Genomic DNA, 18,335 nt, shown 5'->3' on the forward strand with positions numbered 1-18,335 from the left:
GTCCTACATCAATAATACTAGATTCAGTTTTGGTTTGAAATTTACTTTGTCTGCAAATAAGATTGCTACCCCTGTTTTTTTCTGGGCTCCTGTCACATGGAGAATTGTTTTCTATCTTTTCACTTTCAGTCTATGGGCTTCTTTTTGCACTAGGTGTGTTTCTTGTATACAACATATTGTTGGATTTTGCTTCTTATTCCATTTTGCCAGTCTATTTCTCTTGATCGGTGAGTTGAGGCCATTGACACTGCTGGATATAACTGATATGTACTGACTTATTATTGACGTTACTGGCCTTTTGTTGACTCTTTTTACTTTTTCACCTTCTCCTTTTAATTTCTTGCCTTGCCTATTTGATTTGCTCTGTTGGGCCTCATGGTGGTGTTGACTTCATTGTCTTTTTCTAGGATCTTGTTTAGAATTTCTTGTAGTGCTGGTTTGGTATTCGTGTAATTTCTCAGGTGTTCTTTGTCTTGGAAGTATCTTACTTCCCCATCCATTTTGAAAGAGAGTTTTCCTGGATACATCAGTCTAGGTTGGAGGTTGTTCTCTTTTAGTACTTGAAATATCTCATTCCAGGCTCTCCTTGCCCCAAGGGTTTGTGTTGAAAAGTCTGCTGTGATTCTGATGGGCTTTCCTTTGTATGTGATTTGTTTCTTTTCTCTTACTGCTTGTAGTATTTTGTTCTTCTGTTGGGTTTCTGGGATCTTGATTATTATATGTCTAGGTGTAGATTTTTTTGATTGTAGCTAGTTGGGATCCTATATGCCTCAGTTATCTGAATGTCAAATTCTTCCCCTCTGTTTGGGAAGTTTTCTGTCATTAATTGTTTGAACAGCTTTTTAAAGTCATTTGTATTTTCTCCTGCTACTTCATGGATTCCTATCAGTCTTATGTTATTCTTCTTTGCATCATCTAGGAGTTGTTGGATCGATTTCTCATGATCTCTTACTGTTTTTAAGAGACCTCTCTTTTCATGGTCACTGACTGCAATCTTATCTTCTATATCTGAGAGCCTATCTTCGCATTCTTTTATTCTGTTGCATACACTTTCAATAGAGTGTTTAATCTCCTGGATATCTGTTTGAATCTGTTTTATGGATTCCATTTCTTTCCTATGTTGGGCGTTTATTTTTTCCATTTCTTTCTTAGGCTGGGCTTTCATGGCTTCTATCATGGTCCTGAGCTCATCTATTTTTTTCAGTTTGTGCTCTAGAGTCTTGAATCACGACTTCCATTTTGCATACCATCTCTGTGGTTATCTGGGAAATTATTTCTGTTTTGAATTTTTCTAGAGCCTGATTGATCTGTTTTGTTACTTCCTGTGCTTTTAGTTCAGGGTGTCCTGGTGGTTCACTGTTGGCCTTTTCATCCCCATTTGCCCTACTGTTTGCCATTGGTAAACTGGAAGTCTGTTCTTGTGTCTTGCTTAAGTGTTTTCTCATTTTTATTTTTGTTGTCGGACTGTCCTTGGTTTAATCTCTGTATTATCACCCAAATCTTCCTGATATAGTTGTGTCCTAGCTTCTGTGTCTCTAATGACCCACAGACATTCTCATCTTCATAACATCAGAGAAAACAGCTCATCAAATCAACCGCAATGCTTTACCCCAACTGATACAATCAGCAACACATTAAGATCAAGCACAACTTTGACACTGACCACCGGTGGTAGTCACTAGTCTATCACCCTTAAATCATTTGAATTAAATTGAAATCAAGAAGCAGTCCAGAACATGTCTACAGTGAACAAAATTTCAATATCGTGTATTTACCATTTAATGGCTCAGACAGAGCAAGGATGAAAGACCCCTGATCTCAGTTAGCTGATGGCTGAACCCCATGACGCTGCAAGGCCCAGATTAAGTTCCCCAACCTTCTGAATGGTTGAACTCCACAACATTCTATTACAGGTTTCCCACACCCTTTCTTAAAAGATGTTCAAAGTTGGGAACTCAGAAAAATACCCTTGATGACCACCTCTGCCTCTGCAGAGTGGGTCCAAAGACTGGCACAGTCAGGAGGTCTGAGAGTGCGGGTGGGCTTATGGGAGTTCAGGGGTGCCCAGGGGGCTACCTTTCCGGCGCTTGAGCTATGGCGGCTGGGTCGGGAGCAGGCATGGCTCTCCTATGGTGCTTGAGATGGCGGCTGGTTCGGGAGCAGGCATGGCTCTCCTTCCTGTGGTGGATCGGGGCCCAGGCTACCTCCCGGTGCTTGAGTGATGGCAGCCGGGTCCTCTTTATGTATTCTTGATGTTAATCCTCTGTGGAATAGTTGGCAGAATTTTTTTTTCCATCCTGTAGATTGTTTCTTCACTCTATTGTTTCTTTTGCTGTGCAGAAGCCTTTAAAAACTTTTTTTTTTTTTTTTTTTTTTTTTTTTTTTTAGCCTTTTCATTTAATAGGATCTCCTCTGTTGATTCTTAGTATTATTTCTTGTGTCATTGAAATTCTCTATTCAGAAAGTCCTTGCCTACACCTATGGGCTTCGGTGGGCTTTTCGATTTTGACTGATCATTTTTTTTCCATCCAAAATTCTGGACAGAGGGCTAGTTTCATGCTTGTCCCTTGGCCCTGTAGAGTTTTCATGGACAGGGAACCTTTTGCCTGAGGACTTCTTTATGTGGGAGGCTCAGTTTCATCTTCCTTTTCCTGTGTAGGGTCCAGGCCATGGGTTCATCCCAAGGCAAAGTTAAAGCACCTAGGAAAGCATCTCCAGGATGAGGTAACATCATGGTTAGAATGGGGCAGAATATAAGCTTGTTAATTTTAGGGTTCTGATACCAATAACCACTTTCCTTTTGTAATAGTTTATAAAATTTGGTATTTATTGCAGTATAAATAGCTTATGATTTTCATTTCTTTAATGGAATTGGCATATAAAATAACATTTGAACATCACTCTTTTAGGAGGTATTGTTTACTGTTTTGGATGCATCAGAAGGGCTCTTAAATGGAATCAAGAATATGTTGGCAAATATATTTCTGCCAGCTATTCTTGCGACAAACAATTGGGGTGCTTTAAACCAGTCTAAGCAGGGAGAATCTGAAAAACATATTTTCACTGAAACCATCAGCAGATACCTTTCATTTTTAGATGGTAAGTACAAAATTTAATGTCTAGCAAACTAATAAAAAATGAGCAAATTAACTGTAAGATATGTAATTTAAAACAATCTTTAGAGAAAAAATTTCCATCTTAAAAGAAAATGTTAAAGTAATTATAAATAAAACCTAGAGATAAGATATGAAATCATGAGATTCCCCTCATTTCTAAGGATCTTGGTAGAAATAAAATGTGTTTTCAAAAATAAACTTTCCACTGGTACCCCCTAAATTTTTTTTCCATTATAGCAGGAAAAATATCTTCCTATGTTCTTTTTAAAAATAAGTTTTATTGGCACATTTAAGGTATACAATGTAATGGCATTCATCATTGGGAATTTGCACCTTTACATAATCCATCTTGGTAGTGTTCATTGAAATTTTCTCATATGTGAGCTGCTAAGCGTTTTTTATGGTACTGGGGATCGAACTCAGGACCTTGTGCTTGCAAGGCAGGCGGCGGCACCACTGAGCTAAGTCCTTGGCCCTCTTCCTATATTTTTAATGAAAAATGTTACCATGTTTATAAACACATGCTTTGTTACGAACTATTTAAAATAGCTGTTTTTGTTATTTAATACTGCAAAATGTGTGTCCTGTACAAATCAAGTCAGTCTGATGATCAATTAGAATTATATTCTTACAGAGTACAAGATCTTTAACATTTCAGTAAATACAGCTTGAAAGCATATGATTGACGTTTAATGGTTGACATTAGATACTTCTTTTTCTTAATACCACTTTCCCCTTGTCAGGTGCTAGAATAAATATTGAGGGCACAGTGATGCTGAAGAAGATAGACAATGTTGATTTTTCTAGACTGCATACTTTTGAAGAAGTGACAGCTGCAGCTGGCAATTCAGAAACTGTTCACCAACTAGAGGAGGTTTTGATGATTTGGTACAAGCAGATTGAACAGGTGAGTTCCCTAAAAGTGTTTTTAAATTTTCTTACAGATTTTGTTTTGAAATTCTTCCTTTTCTTGGCTCTAGAGCCAAATTGCTGTTTGTGGACCACTGAAAACCAGTTTTAAGGTATTTCTCACCAGAAGAAGGAAATGATGATACCAATAGGCAGTGAGAAATAATTTGTCCCCAGAAAGAACTAGCATTTATCCCCCAAAGCGTGCTTATTAGGACTGGGGATTTAGCTCAGAGGTTCTGCCTGCCTCGCAAGCGCAAGGTCCCAAGTAAAAAAAAAAAAAAGAAACCAAAATGTGCTTATTGTCTTTACTCTTCATAAAAGAGAGAGGAGAAGGGCAGAATGAAGTGCTAGACACTAAATAAATACCTGCTGGTTGATCATTGAAATGGTCTGTGTTGTCAAAGAGGTTCAGACTGGGGACATTCGTATCGATATTTCAGTGGCAAATCTGTAGTCTCTGGTCAAAAAATTTTCTCTGGCAGTAAGAAAAGTGATAGTAGGAATGAAATACATTCCAAGATGATGAGAGGCTCCAACTTATTCTAGAAATAATGCAGAAAACAAACAAATTCAAATATTATGTTCAGTAATTTCCCTAAACTGAAAGGGCACTCTAGGAGCTGACTCTTTGCAGTTCATGAGCATGGGAGAGTTCAACAAGAGAAGACTACCTTCAGTTAAGTCAGGGTTTGGGGAGAAAAAGCAGGAAGTTGAGGAAAGCATTCTGGTTTTACCCTCTTTAGAAATACAGTTGTGGTGGTAAAAACTGAAAGACCTTGGAAACCCCATCAAAGCCTAAAGCACTGGCCACAGAATTTGTTCCAGTGTCACTAGGTAATTGAAGGCAGGCAGTTAGTTACCCAGCAGGGAGCCTCTGCTATTTCCACTGTGCTGCCAGATGAGTTTCAGTGTCTGGTCAGGGCTGGCTTCTTGGTTAATAAACAGCAGTTTCTTGCTATAACCACATGTGGTGGAAGAGGCAGGATGATCCTCTGGGATCTCATTTATAAGGAAACGAATCTCTTTCATGAGGGCAGAAATCTAATTTCTCTTGAAGTTCCATATCCAAAATACCATCACTTTCAGCTCCATGCCCCCCTTAATGCTTTTTTAAAAAAATCTTTCCATGTTGGTAGAAATAAATCCAAGTCATTTAAAAATTCATTTTACTGCTATCTGCCTGGCTGATGAAGAAATCACATTTTATTATAGACTTTAGGACATTTAGAAGGCGTTTAAATTACTTCTGCTATCCTCTGTTTAAGGAGACAGAGAAGTGTAATCATTTGTCGCTCAGAAAGAGTCGATACTCTTGCTACTACAAACAGCAATAATATGCATTCAGCAATATCTTTGTTTGGGACTTCTTTACACACACTGAGTTTCTCAGTGGAATTCCTGGGAGCATTTGGATGTAGATCTTTTATTGGCTATTACAAAGCTCTCTGAATAATGATGGTATTAATTTATATTGTTTATAGAAGCATATGAGAATTCTCATTTGTTTAAAATTTTTATTATATCTGGAATTGTCAGATTTGTAATTATTGACAGTTTATTCAATGTGAAATGCTATCTTTTCTTTTGCGGTATCGGGGGTTGAGTCCAGGGTCTTCACACTGAGCTATGCTCCCAGTCCTTTTTTTAATGTTTTATTTTGAGACAAGGTCTAAGTTGCTAAATTGCCTGGGCAGGGCTTGAACTTGAAACCCTTCTGCCTGAGCTCCACAGAGCCCTGGGATTACAGGTGTGCACCACAATGCTGTGAAATGTTATCTTGATTTACTCTGCATTGTGCTGAATACTGTTGAAACGGGACATGTTTAAAAATTTCCTCTTTATTGAATTTCTTGTTCATATCCTTAATTTTTTTGATTACTTGCTGTTATTTAATTGTTGGAGTTTAAATATTTTCTATTTAAAATTAATTTTATCAGTACATTTTAGGTATACAATATAATGACATTCATCATTGTACCTTTACATAATATATCTTGATTCTTATTTTGGAGTTAAATATTTCTCAGCAGTTAATCCTTTGCTGGTTCACACTTAGTCATGTCTTTTCACTTGGCATGATATCTTTAGAAATTTACAATTTTCGAGTAGTTAAATGTATTAATTATAGATGATAACCCATCCTCAATTCATCTCCCTCCCGTGACTATAGAAACATATGTGCTTTTTGTATTTTATTTAGGGAAACATTTCCTACTCTAATGTTATGAAGACATTCTCCTAAGTATTTATTTGAATAATGAAACAACATAAAAATGAATACGATAAAAAAACAAATTGTTGTTAAATGAATACCTGTGCAACCTTTGTATATGTCACAGAATAGAACACTCCTCACTATGAAAAGTAAAAGCGAATTTTTTAACATTGAGTCAAAAAAAGAAAAAGAAAAAGAACACTGCTAACACCTTATGACTACTTCCCTTTCCAGTTTTAAATCACTTTCCTTCCCCGAGTGGTGACTGTTATCTTGATAATTACAGTATTTAATTTTATGCTTTTAAAAGTAGTTTTACTTCTACTCCTGAATTTTCTTATGGAAGTTCTTCCAGTTATTTATTTATGTATTTTGGTACCAGGGCTCAAACTCAGGTCCTTGTGTTTCCCAGGCATGCTCCAGAAGCACTAAGCTAAATCCCTGTCCCTCCAGTTTATTTTTGACAGATTTTTAATCTGTCTAGATTCCTTGATTGTGTGTACATGTGTGTATGATGTGAAGTAGGAATCCAGTTCTGTCTTTTTCATATAGTAGCCAGTCATCACCACTTAATATCTTCTGTTAAATTGCTTAACAGTCCATTCTTCCTAAAAAATTTACAGTATAACCCCATCATATATCAAGTCTTTAGGCCTCTTTGTTTACACCACTGGGATAATCATTTGTTCTTTGTAGTCATACCATGCTGCTTTAATATTTGTAATTTCTTTAAATTTTACCAAATCAGAAGGTGGTATGCCAAGTCTCTTTTCTGTGTTTTCCTTCAAATTTGCATTATTTCTCTTGAGTTGGTTGTCCATATATGAAGATCAGTTTGTCAAGTGGTGTGAAAAATGGTTCACATTTTAATTAGAGTTTTATTGAATGTATACATTAATTGGAGAAATTTGCTTCTTTCTATTATTAAAGTTTCCATCCATGAACATTGTATGTCTGTCATTTATTTAGATCTTCTTTTGTGTGCTTAAAATCAGTGTTCTTATTTCCCCTGAAAAATCTTCCAAATTTTTAGTTTTAATTTTTTCCAGGTATCTTATCATTTAGGGTTGCTACTACAAATTACATCTTTTTGGAAATTACATTTCAGATTGTTAGATGGTTTATAAAGAAATGCTACTGCTCCATTTCCAATCTGTATACTTTTTATTTATGGTAGTTATGGTAGCTCCTTTACCAGATGGAATAGAAGTGGGTGGTAATAGTGCCAGACTTGTCATGACCTTGTTTTTGTTTTGTTTTGTTTTTTGGTACCAGTAATCAAACTCAGGGCCCTACACTTGCCAGGGAGGTGCTGTGGCACTGAGGTACATCCTGGCCCTGTCATGGCCTTGGTTTTAAAGTGATATTTTCTAAAACTTTTCTGGTAAGCATGATGTTTGTTGGAGTGTTTTTGATAGATACTGCTTATTTAAAAAGTTCCCAGGCTGGAGATGTAGCTCAGTGATGCCGTGCCTGCCTGGCTATCCACAAAGTCCTGAGTTCCATTCCCAGTACTGAAAAAAAAGTTCCTTTCTGGTCTCTATTTGCTAATAATTTAAATATATTATTCACTATAGAGTATTGTTTATGTTTTTAGTTTTCTTTGAAAATATACAGTGAGATTTTACCAAAGAAGCATGTACCATTTCTATATTATATACATTTTTATTGTAGGTACTCATTGAGAGTGAGCAGATGAGAAAAGAAGCTGATGATTCTGGTCCACTCACTGAATTAGAGCACTGGAAACGTATGTCAGCCAAGTTCAACTATATCATTGAGCAGATTAAAGGGCCAGCATGTAAGGCTGTCATTAATGTGCTAAATGTTGCCCACTCCAAACTGCTAAAGGTAAGTGTGATTTTATTTTAAAGCTCACACACATAAAATATATATATATATATATATATATATATATATATATATACACTTTAAAACAACTAACTAGAAAATTACCATTACTGAGATCTTTGTTTAAAAGCAGTTTTTATTGAGATGTATTAGTTGCATAACTTTATGAGGTACATTATGGTAATTCAACATGTGTAATCATCGAATCATGGTAAAAATCATTTCCATCACTAAAAAAATTAACAATTTTTATTTACTGAGAATTTTGTACTCTTCTAGTCATTCTGACATGCATCATAGATTGTTTTTAATCAATAGTCTGCCTACTGCACTATAAAAAAACTCAGATTTCCCCCTTTCTAACTGTGGTTTGGTGCCCTTTTTTATCCCCTCCTTCATGCTCTTTCTGGTTTCTAGTGATCACTGTTCTACTCTTCTTCAGTTGAACTGCTTCTGAATAGGTCAGAATCATGTATTGAGAAGTGTTAAACTTTGAGTAAACCCTTCTCATATATTACAGTGATTTCCAGCAGATTAAACAAAAATTTATTTTTCATTATTTGTTATTTTCTGCACCAATTTTGACAGTACAGTGCAGCTGTTGGGTGTTAGCCAGAAAAGTGATTTTGTTTTTGTTTTTTGTTTTTTGTCTTTGAGTTACATTCCCAGTCTTTTTTTTTTTTCATTAAGTTTGTTGGTACTTTTTAGGTATATAGTACAGTTACATTCATCATTGGGATCTTGTACCTTTGCATGAGGTATCTTGGTTCTTATTTTTTCCCCATACCCCTGCCCTCCCTTCATCCTCTCCACCCTTCCCTATTTGCAAAGACTTTGTTTCTTTTTTTTTTTTTGAGACAGGGTCTCATTATGTAGTTCAGACTGCCCTGGAACTCTCTGTGTAGTCCAGGCTGGTCTTCGCAGTGATCCTCCTGCCTCAGCCTCCTGACTGCTGGGATTACAGGTATGTGCCACCATACATGGCTCTCTCATAGTTTTTCTTTTCCCTTGTTTTCTTTCCCCTACCCTTTCCACTTCCTGTACTCTTTTAGCCCTTTTCTTCGTATTTCACATTATCAGTTATACAACTTAAACCTTAATTACACTTCTAGTTTTTCACACCAGAGAAACTCTTTGGTATTTACATGTGTTCTATTTAAGAGTATGGTGTCAATATACATCCATTTACATATAAATTACTCTAGTTTTTTTATTATTTATGGCTGAGTAGTTCTCCATTTTATAGGAAAACCACATCTTCTTTATCTAGTCTCCAGTTGATGGGCATTTGGGTTGTTTCCAAGTTTTTGCTATTACAAACTGTGCCACTATAAACATGGGTGTGTATATATAACTGTAGTATAATTCTTTTAATTCTTTTGGAGAGATACCCAACAGAGGGATGGCTAGGTCAAATGGAACCTCTAATTCTAGATTTTTGAGCTATCTCCATATTGATTTCCACAGTGGCTGTACCAGTCTGCACTCCCACCAGCAATGGAGAAGGGTTCTTTTTTCCTCCAAACCCCTCCGGCATTTATTATTGGTTGATTTCTTGATAGTGACCCTCTGGAGTGAGGTGGAATCTTGGTGTTGTTTTCATCTGCATCTCTAATGACCTGTGATGTTGAACATTTTTTCATATATTTGTTTGCTGCTTTTACTTGTTTGTCTGAGAAATGTCTGTTCATTTCAGATGTCCATTTTTAAATTGGGTCTTTCTATTTGGGGTTCTGATTTTTTTGAGTTCTTTATATATTCTAGATAGTAGACCTTTGTCTGAGGAACAGCTGGTAAAATTTTTTTCCCACATTGTAGGTTGTCTTGTAACCCTGTTGGTGGTTTCTCTTGCAGTGCAAAAGCTTCTTAATGAGATGAGATCCCAGTGGTTGATTCTTTCTGCTAGTTCCAATGCTACTGAATATTTGTCCATAAAGTCTTTTCTATGCTGATATCTTCAAGAGTTCGACCTACTTTATCTTCCAGCAAGCTTAGTGTTTCTGTTTTAACATTTAGATCTTTAATCCACTTTGATTTTAGTTTAGTGCATGGTGAAAGATAAGGGTCTAGTTTTAATCTTTGGCAGGTTGAAAGCCAATTTTTCCAACACAATTGATTGAAGAGGCTATCTTTCCTCCGCTGAGGATGGTTGGCTCCTTTATCAAAGATGAGGTAGCTGAGTACAACTGGAGTTGTTTCTGCATCTTCTAATCTATTCCACTGATCCTCGGGCCTATTTCTCTGCCAGTACCATGCTGTTTTTATCACAGTGGCTTTGTAGTATAGTTTCAAGTTGGGGATTGCGATGCCCCCTGTCATGTCTCTGTTGCCTAGAAGGGCTTTTGCTATTCTAGGTCTTTTCTGGTTCTAAAAAAATTTTTGGATATTTGTGTTCTCTAGTTCTATGAAATATACTGTTGGGATTTCAATCGAGATTGCATTGAATCTGTGTAGCAGTTTTGGTAGAATGGCCATTTTCACTATATTGGTTCTTCCTACCCAAGAGCAAGGGATATCTTTCCATTTTCCTACATCCTCTTCAATCTTTTTTGTCAGAGTGCTGTAGTTTTCAGTGTAGAGGTCTTTTGCTTCCTTTGTTAGATTGATTCTTAGATGTTTTATTTTTAGATGCTATTGTGAAAGAAATTACTTTCCTAATTTCTCTCACAGTGAGTCTGTCATTTGTGTACAAGAAGACCATTGCTTTTTTAAAACGATATACAAAATATATTCCAACTATGAAAAGAATTAGTTCCTTTGTGTCCTTACATCCTTCTCTTCTGAATACTTATGTATAATACATTGTTTCCTCGGATGAATGCATCCCCATACTTATTCCCTTGTCCATTTACATGCTCTTCTGTCTGCTCCAGGGCTATATTCATGTATATATAGCTCAGGCAAGCCAGGAGCCATTAATGATCCACTCCTGTATTTAATTTGACCACAGCTGGCCTTACCGTGATTTGCTTTTAAGAAGTCACTTGGGGTTTGCTTCCTCAGACTCACTTTAACAATCTTGGGAGGCAGGAAACCTGAGTTATAATTCCATCTCTGCTACTTAACATTGGTTGTGTGACTTGATTAACTCATCATTTCACCTCTCATGGCCCCAGGTTCTCCATCTCATGGCCGGGAACCAGAACCCAGACCTCAGGCACCACACGAGCTTGGCCTCAGTTGCAGCGAAAACCAAAATGCCCAAGCAGTGGCTCCTTTCTAAGGCCATTGATTTTTGAGTATTGACCTTGTATCCAGCTATTCTACTCAATCTGTCCATTAAGTCTAGAGGTCTTTTGGCAGAGTTTTTTGGGTCTTCTAGATAGAGTGTCATATCATCAGCAAATAATGACAGTTTAATTTCTTTCTTTCCTATTATTATTCCTTTTATTTCTTTCTCTTGTCTAATAGCTATGGCTAATGTTTCCAGAACTTTATTGAACAGGAGTCATGATAGTGGACATCATTTTCTTGTTCCTGATTTTAGAGTGAAAGTTTTCAGTTTTTAACCATTTAGGATGATGTTGGCTGTTGGTTTTTCATAGATAGCCTTTATCAAGTTAAGACCATCTATTCCAATTTTTTGCAATTTTTATCATGAATGGGTGTTGAATTTCGTCACTTTTTCTGCATATATTGAGATGATCTATGGTTTTGTCCTTGACTCTGTTAATATACTGTATTACATTTATTGATTTAAATATGTTGAACCATCCTTGCATCCCTGGAATAAATCTGACTTGGTCAGGGTGTATGATCTTCTTGATGACCCTCTGTATTCTGTTTGCCAATATCTTATCTCAGGATTTTTGTATCTTTGTTCATTAGGGAGATTGGCCTGTAGTTCTCTTTTTTGGTTGGGTCGAAAGTGATCATTTTTATTTTTTAAGTTGGTTTGAAATTATAAATCAATACAGATTCATTGAGGGAAGAAATTACATATAAAGTCACAAAGCAAAAATGCTTCTTGTCATTTAGCTTGCCCCTGCCTCTTTTCTACCTCCTTTCCTAGAGGTCATCTTTATTTACACTTTGGCTTGATACTTTTCTGATCCTTTTCTTTTAAAATATCTTTTTCTCAGATGGACATGGGGGAGCACACATGTAGTACCGGTGCTTGGAGGCTGAGGTAGGAGAATTGCCATGAGTTCAAGGCCAGTCTGAACTATATAGCAAGACCCTGTCTAAAAAAAAAAAAAACAAACTTTTTTCTTAAAATATATATTTCTGTGTACAAACATGTACTATTTTTTGAATAAAAGAATTAAACAGTATACAGTAAAACCTTGGTTAGTGAGCATAATTTGTTCTGGAAACATGCTTGTAATACAAAGCACTCATATATCAAAGCAAATTTCCCTATAAGAAATGAGAAAAACTCAGATGATTTGTTCCACATTCTAAAAATATTCATGTAAAAATGATTGCAATAGTGTAATATAATATAAAATAGTAAAGAGGATACAAAATATAAATAAAAACAAACAAATTAACTTACACTTACCTTTGAAAACCTTCAGGGTGTGAGGGAGAAAAGTAAGAGAGGAAGGTAGGATGACTGACTTTCACTATCATTAATGGATTCACTGCAGTGTATTGGCTCACTGGAATTTTTTTTTCTTTTTTCTTTTTTTTTGTGTAGCCTTCCCAAGGAACCTATCCAATGACACTTGCTTTTGCCTCCTTTTGAGGATTTCGTGGGAATGTGACATTGCATTGTCCTTAAACAGATTCATTGTTACAGGCTTATATGGGCAGCACTTTTCTAGAAAATTTAGCACTGTTTCTTACATTTTATGCATCTCTCTATTCTCATTTGAAGGGAGGGATTCCTCCGCCTTTTTTTTTCCTCTGCAGACCAGATCTCCTGTTGGGAGATGATCGCCCACAATCCCATAGAGAGGAGTGGAGGGAGGGAAGGAGGGAGGGAGGGGGGAAGGGAGAGAGAGGGGCATTGATCATGTTTGGCATCATATACTATACATATTACAAGACATTACTTGTTTATCAGGTTAAAATTTAGAAATATTTGCTGGTCGTGCCGAATACTTGCAGAACAAGTTACTCATAACCCAGGGTTTTGCTATATATAAAACAGATCTCTGTTAATCACATGCTTATATAAACCAACCTTCCTCCCAACTACTCTTGTTCCTGACTGGTGAGCAGAAATAACCATGGTGTTCACCCCCACACACACACTCCCTCGAACATCTGTGAAATTTATGAGTTTACCAAGCACGTATGAAATGTCATCATTTTGTTTTGTGGTTCTAATTTTTAAATTAAGTAATGTCATGCCATAATATTCTTTAACCTCCTGCACCTCAGTAGTATACAGCATGGGAAAATTATGCCAGTTAGATCAAGTTGTATAGTTTTCTGAAATGGTAATGTACCAGGTTTTTCTTTCTCGATCATTTCTCTGTTTGTGAATGAAATTTCTCCATTTGTTCCTTCCTTTCTCTTTTCAGGTGCCTTAAGATATAAGTCACATACTATCCATTTCACCCATTGGAAGAGTATAATTTGGTAATTTTTTAATATATTCACAGAGCCATGCAAACATCACAACAATCATTTTGGAACATTGTTGTCACCTCAAAAAGAAACTCTGTAATCTTCATTTATAATTTCCCTGTCTCTAACCTCTTGCTCTTGGCCCCCAAGTAACTGTTAATGTACATCCTGTCTATACAGAGTTCCCTAATCTGGACATTTCATAGAAACATAATATATGGCCTTTGGTGACTGGCTTCTTTCACTTATCGTATTGCTTTCAAGAAGAATCTTTCGTCCATGGGTGTAGAATGTATCAGTATTTCATTCCTTTTCATGGCTGAATACTATTCTGATTTATAAAAAATACTGTATTTTGTTTATCAGTTAATCATGGACTTTGGATCGTTTCCACTAATAATGCTGAACATTTCGTGTGTGACTTTTTGGGTGGATATGTGTTGCCATTTCTTTTGACATGTACCTGGGAGTTTCTGAATCAGAGAGCAATTCTATGGTTAACATTTTTAGGAAGATGATTCCTTTCTATGTATTGGTAAATGTGGTTGCAATTGAAGTTCCTATACACACACACACACACACACACACACACACACACACAATATTTCTTAAGGGTGAATACGCCACAGCTTTTTCAATATTTTATCAGTTTAATTTTGTTGCCAATCTGACCTATGAAAGTGACTTTTTTGCTTTTCCCTTAATAATAAAGGTGTGCATTTTTTCAAGTTCCTTGGCTATTTAGATTTCTTTTATGAAATGTCTTTTTATACATTTTCTTTATGTAAAAAATCCAATGGCTATTTAATATTGAATTCTAGGATTAAAAAAATACATTGTTATTCATCCCATGCTACATATATGTTAGGTGTAGAAATCTGTTATGGTCTTTCAGTGTGTCTCTGCACATTTTTGCTACATATGAAAAGAATGCCAGGGCCAGCGATTTAGCGCAGTGGTTCCACCGCCTGCCTTGCAAGTGGAAGACCCCATGTTTGATCCCTGGTACCAAAAAAAAAAAAAAAAAAAAAAAAAAAATCCAAGTCCTGACCTCCGTTACCTGCCCATTTCTCAGGTTTGTGCTTGCTGTGAGCACTCTTGATTGTTTTGGGGATCTTTTTTGCTACCAGAAATCAAACTGAGGGCCTTGCCCTTGCCAGGCAGGTCCTCTGCCGCTGAACTGCATCCCCAGCCCTTAGTGAGCACTCTTAGGGGATGAGTTGATGGTTCTGCTTCACAAAGTGCAGACTTGCTGCTGCCTGATATAAAAAGGACACATTCCCTTAAGCTCTGTTGAGGGTCCCTGGCCATGTCATGTGGCAGAGGCCATGTTGACAGGAGTGTGCCAGAGCGGCAGGCTTTGCAGGTAAAAGAGGAGTTCAGGGGAGGTGCCAGGCTCACATTTAATGATCCCTTCTTGCAAATACTAATCTAGCTCTTCCCAGGAGTTAGCATTAACCCATCCTAAAGATATAGTCACCTCTTAGAGGCCTCACCATCTCAGTACTGTTACACTGAACAAATGAAGCTTCAACAAGAGTTTTGGTGTATTCAGACCACATTCAGAGCATAGCAGATTTCTTGTCAAAACTAAGAAGAACTTTTTCACAATCAGTTGGCTAAGCAGAGACCGCGTGATGATCATTTGCAAGACATTGTTGACTTCCAGTTGAGTTCACTTTGCTAATAGGATAGTTTCTTGGAATAATGTTCTGTTTTAATAACTTGACCCTTTCTCGAAGACCCAGAGCAATATGATGTCACAGATAATTAGTAAAGTTAGGTCCAGTTCAAACTTCCAGACAGAGTATTTAATGACCAAGGCAGTAATTGCAGTTTCAGTAAATTATTTTAAGATGTTTACAGTAACTTAAATACTGTAATAAAAAGACATTAATTACTCTTATCTGTTGTTCTAGTATATGTTTGATTAGGGACAGCAGCTGCAGTTTCTCCCTCTTTCTTTTTTTCTTCTGCCTGCCTGCCTGCCTTCCATTCCTTCCTCCCTCCCTCCCTGCCTCCCTCCCTCTCTCCCCTCCTTCCTTCTGCAATATTGAGAATTGAACCCAGGAACTTTGTACTGATCTATAACCCCAACTCTTACAAATTTTGAAATTTTAGCGCAAGGTTGTTTAGTAACCTAGGGTGAGCTTGGGCTTGTGATTCTCCTGCCTCCCTCAGCCTCCCAGTGTGCTAGGATGGCAGGCCTGCACCACCACACTGGGCTCACAGCTTGAATTTCTTGAATAAACTATACCACTCTGATATATTTAGATTTTTAACGGAATTCTTGTACATATTTTCCCCTTAGAATTGGCGTGATTTGGATGCAAGAATCACAGATACAGCAAATGAGTCAAAAGACAATGTTAAATATTTATACACTCTGGAAAAAGTATGCCAGCCTCTCTATAACTATGACCTAGTAAGTATGCTTTTTAAAAAGTGAAGTTTTAAAAATGAACTGGTATAATTAATTCACTTTAAAATAACGCTAATGTGTATATATTGGGGAAAGCACACATTGCCAAAAGGTTATTTAAAGGATACATTTTCCTATTGTACATTTTAAATGATTATTAACTATATTTGATGTTTTAACCCACGTTTAAATATATAGCATAATTATAAGCATGGCTTCATTTGTGAATTACGCGAGATGAACTCATTACTTATCCATGACTCTAGGATGGAGTGGCTGAAAACAGGGAGCACTTATCATGTCAGTTTCTGTGCGTCAGGAATCCATGTCCCGCATAGCGGATGTTTATAGTAACTTAAATACTATACTAAAAAGGTATATTAATCACTCATGGGTTCAGAGGCCTAATGTCCAGATCAGGTGGCCTGTTTCAGGGACTCTCATGAGGTTGCAGACAGGCTGTTGACGGGCTGTGGTCTCATCACAAGGGGAGGCTGACTGGGGTGGGGCGGCGCCTTTCACGTAGATGCCTGTGGGCAGAGCTCTGTCCCCAGCCACACAGTTCTCTCCATACTGCAGCTCACTTCCCCCAGGAAAAGTGATCCCAGAGGGAGCAACGCAGCCTGTCCAATTCCGAAGCCACCGTCTTTTTGGAACCTAAACTCAAAAGTGACATCTCATCCTTTCTGTGGGTTATAAATGAGTCAGTAAGTTTCATCCACATTTCAGAGGGGATTACACCAGGATGTGAATACCACGAGGGTGAGAATCGTTGGGGCCACTTGGGAGCTGCCTACATCCTAGGTATTTCCCACTTTATAGAGAAGGGAACCAAAATCCGTCCTAGGGTAGAGACTTTGCCATCTTCGCTTAGCCAATCAGTGATGCAGGACAGACCCCATCTGCAAGTTTGTAGCCTACTTTTTCCGTAATATTTCCAGACAGTTCCTTTAAAGAACGTATTAACCCACCATTTGCTTTTTCCCCTGAAGTTACAATTCATTTTTAATTTATAAGACATCTGGCATTTCATAATATTTCATAGGAAGTATGAAAATGAAGGAAAATGTTTCATCTCTTATTTAGATAGAAAGAGGAAATCAAGGGAAGTAGTATTTGTTGAGAGGTGAGAACAGTATTTTCTAATCTGGGTGTTGCCTCTTTTGGGAATCACTTATAGCCAAGAGGCTGCCCAGAGAGCCCCCCCCACCAATACTGAGGATTTAACCCAGGGTCTGTGCAGTGAGCTGCCTTCCACTCTTTATATTTTTTATTTGAAAGCAGGATCTTACTAAATCACTGAGTTGCTCAGATTGAGTTTGAACTTGCCATCGTCCTGCCTCAGCCTCTGGGGTGCTGGGATTACAGGTGTGTGGCACCATGCCTGGCCAAAGCAATTGTATATTTAAAGATGTTCACAAGCAACAGAAAACCCCTGACCTTTGGTTCTAAGCACCGTGCTCTGTGATTTAAGCATGCTTTCATTCTCTATGCACTGTAAACATGTTTCCAGAATATGAGACTGAATTTGAACATTTCTATAGGACCAAATTTGGATGTGATTCTTTTTGGCATTAGGGGTCCTATTTTTCCCCCCACATATTTTTCCCCCTGCATCTTCAGGGTATTCCATAACATACAGTTATTTTCAGAAGACTTTATGTTAGTGTCTGACATCTGTATTCAGCATCCCTCGTTCTGAGTTTTGAAGACACAGTCAGATAACCCACGTGGCTGGCAGCATTGGCCACAGGGCCTGGTTGGCCATACTCCTTGGGTGAATGCTGGTTTCATTCTGGAGGTAGGGAACGGGGAAGAGCCGTGACCTCTATCACACCAAACTGGAGTTAGAGAGAGGCTTATGGGCCACTTCATACCCATCCTAAAAAGGCATCAGTAACGCAGAAGTTTAATGTAGGAGGGAGGGAAAAGAATGGGTTGAGAATCCTGCACAGGCACAGTTCTTAGACCACGTGGGAATTCATCTGCCACTGGGGTGTCACACAGTACCACAAGGGAGGAAAGGAAGGCTGTTCAGAAGCAGCATCTTTCAACTGGCTGCACAAAGAAAATGGTGGACTTTATTTAAAACTCATATCATTGGTATAGCTGTTTGCGAACAATGGTGACTTTCTTCAATTTCACTCTCTGCTCACTTCTACTCCTAGTACCAACAACTGGAGTTCTGTTGGGAACCTCCTTCAAATTTGTTTTACATGAGACAGTAATACCACTTCTGGGGTGTTGCTGTGTATATGACCAGGAATAAAGAAAACTAAATTGCATAGTATTGGAGAGA

General features: G+C 37.5%; 1 protein-coding gene and 1 pseudogene across 1 annotated transcript in view; one reads left to right on the forward strand and one right to left on the reverse strand.

Moving 5' to 3' along the window:
- Dnah8 (dynein axonemal heavy chain 8) overlaps positions 1-18,335 on the forward strand; it is a 258,133-nt gene that overhangs the window by 16,246 nt on the left and 223,552 nt on the right. Inside the window, 4 exon segments of the mRNA XM_010638857.1 lie at positions 2,910-3,099; positions 3,860-4,023; positions 7,918-8,094; positions 15,926-16,039. Coding sequence (XP_010637159.1) covers positions 2,910-3,099; positions 3,860-4,023; positions 7,918-8,094; positions 15,926-16,039 — 645 coding nt within the window.
- LOC104872626 lies at positions 10,860-13,273 on the reverse strand (annotated as a pseudogene).

The sequence above is a fragment of the Fukomys damarensis genome, unplaced genomic scaffold (genome assembly GCF_012274545.1).
Source record: "Fukomys damarensis isolate Sample0158 unplaced genomic scaffold, DMR_v1.0_HiC HiC_scaffold_20, whole genome shotgun sequence".
NCBI lineage: Eukaryota > Metazoa > Chordata > Mammalia > Rodentia > Bathyergidae > Fukomys > Fukomys damarensis.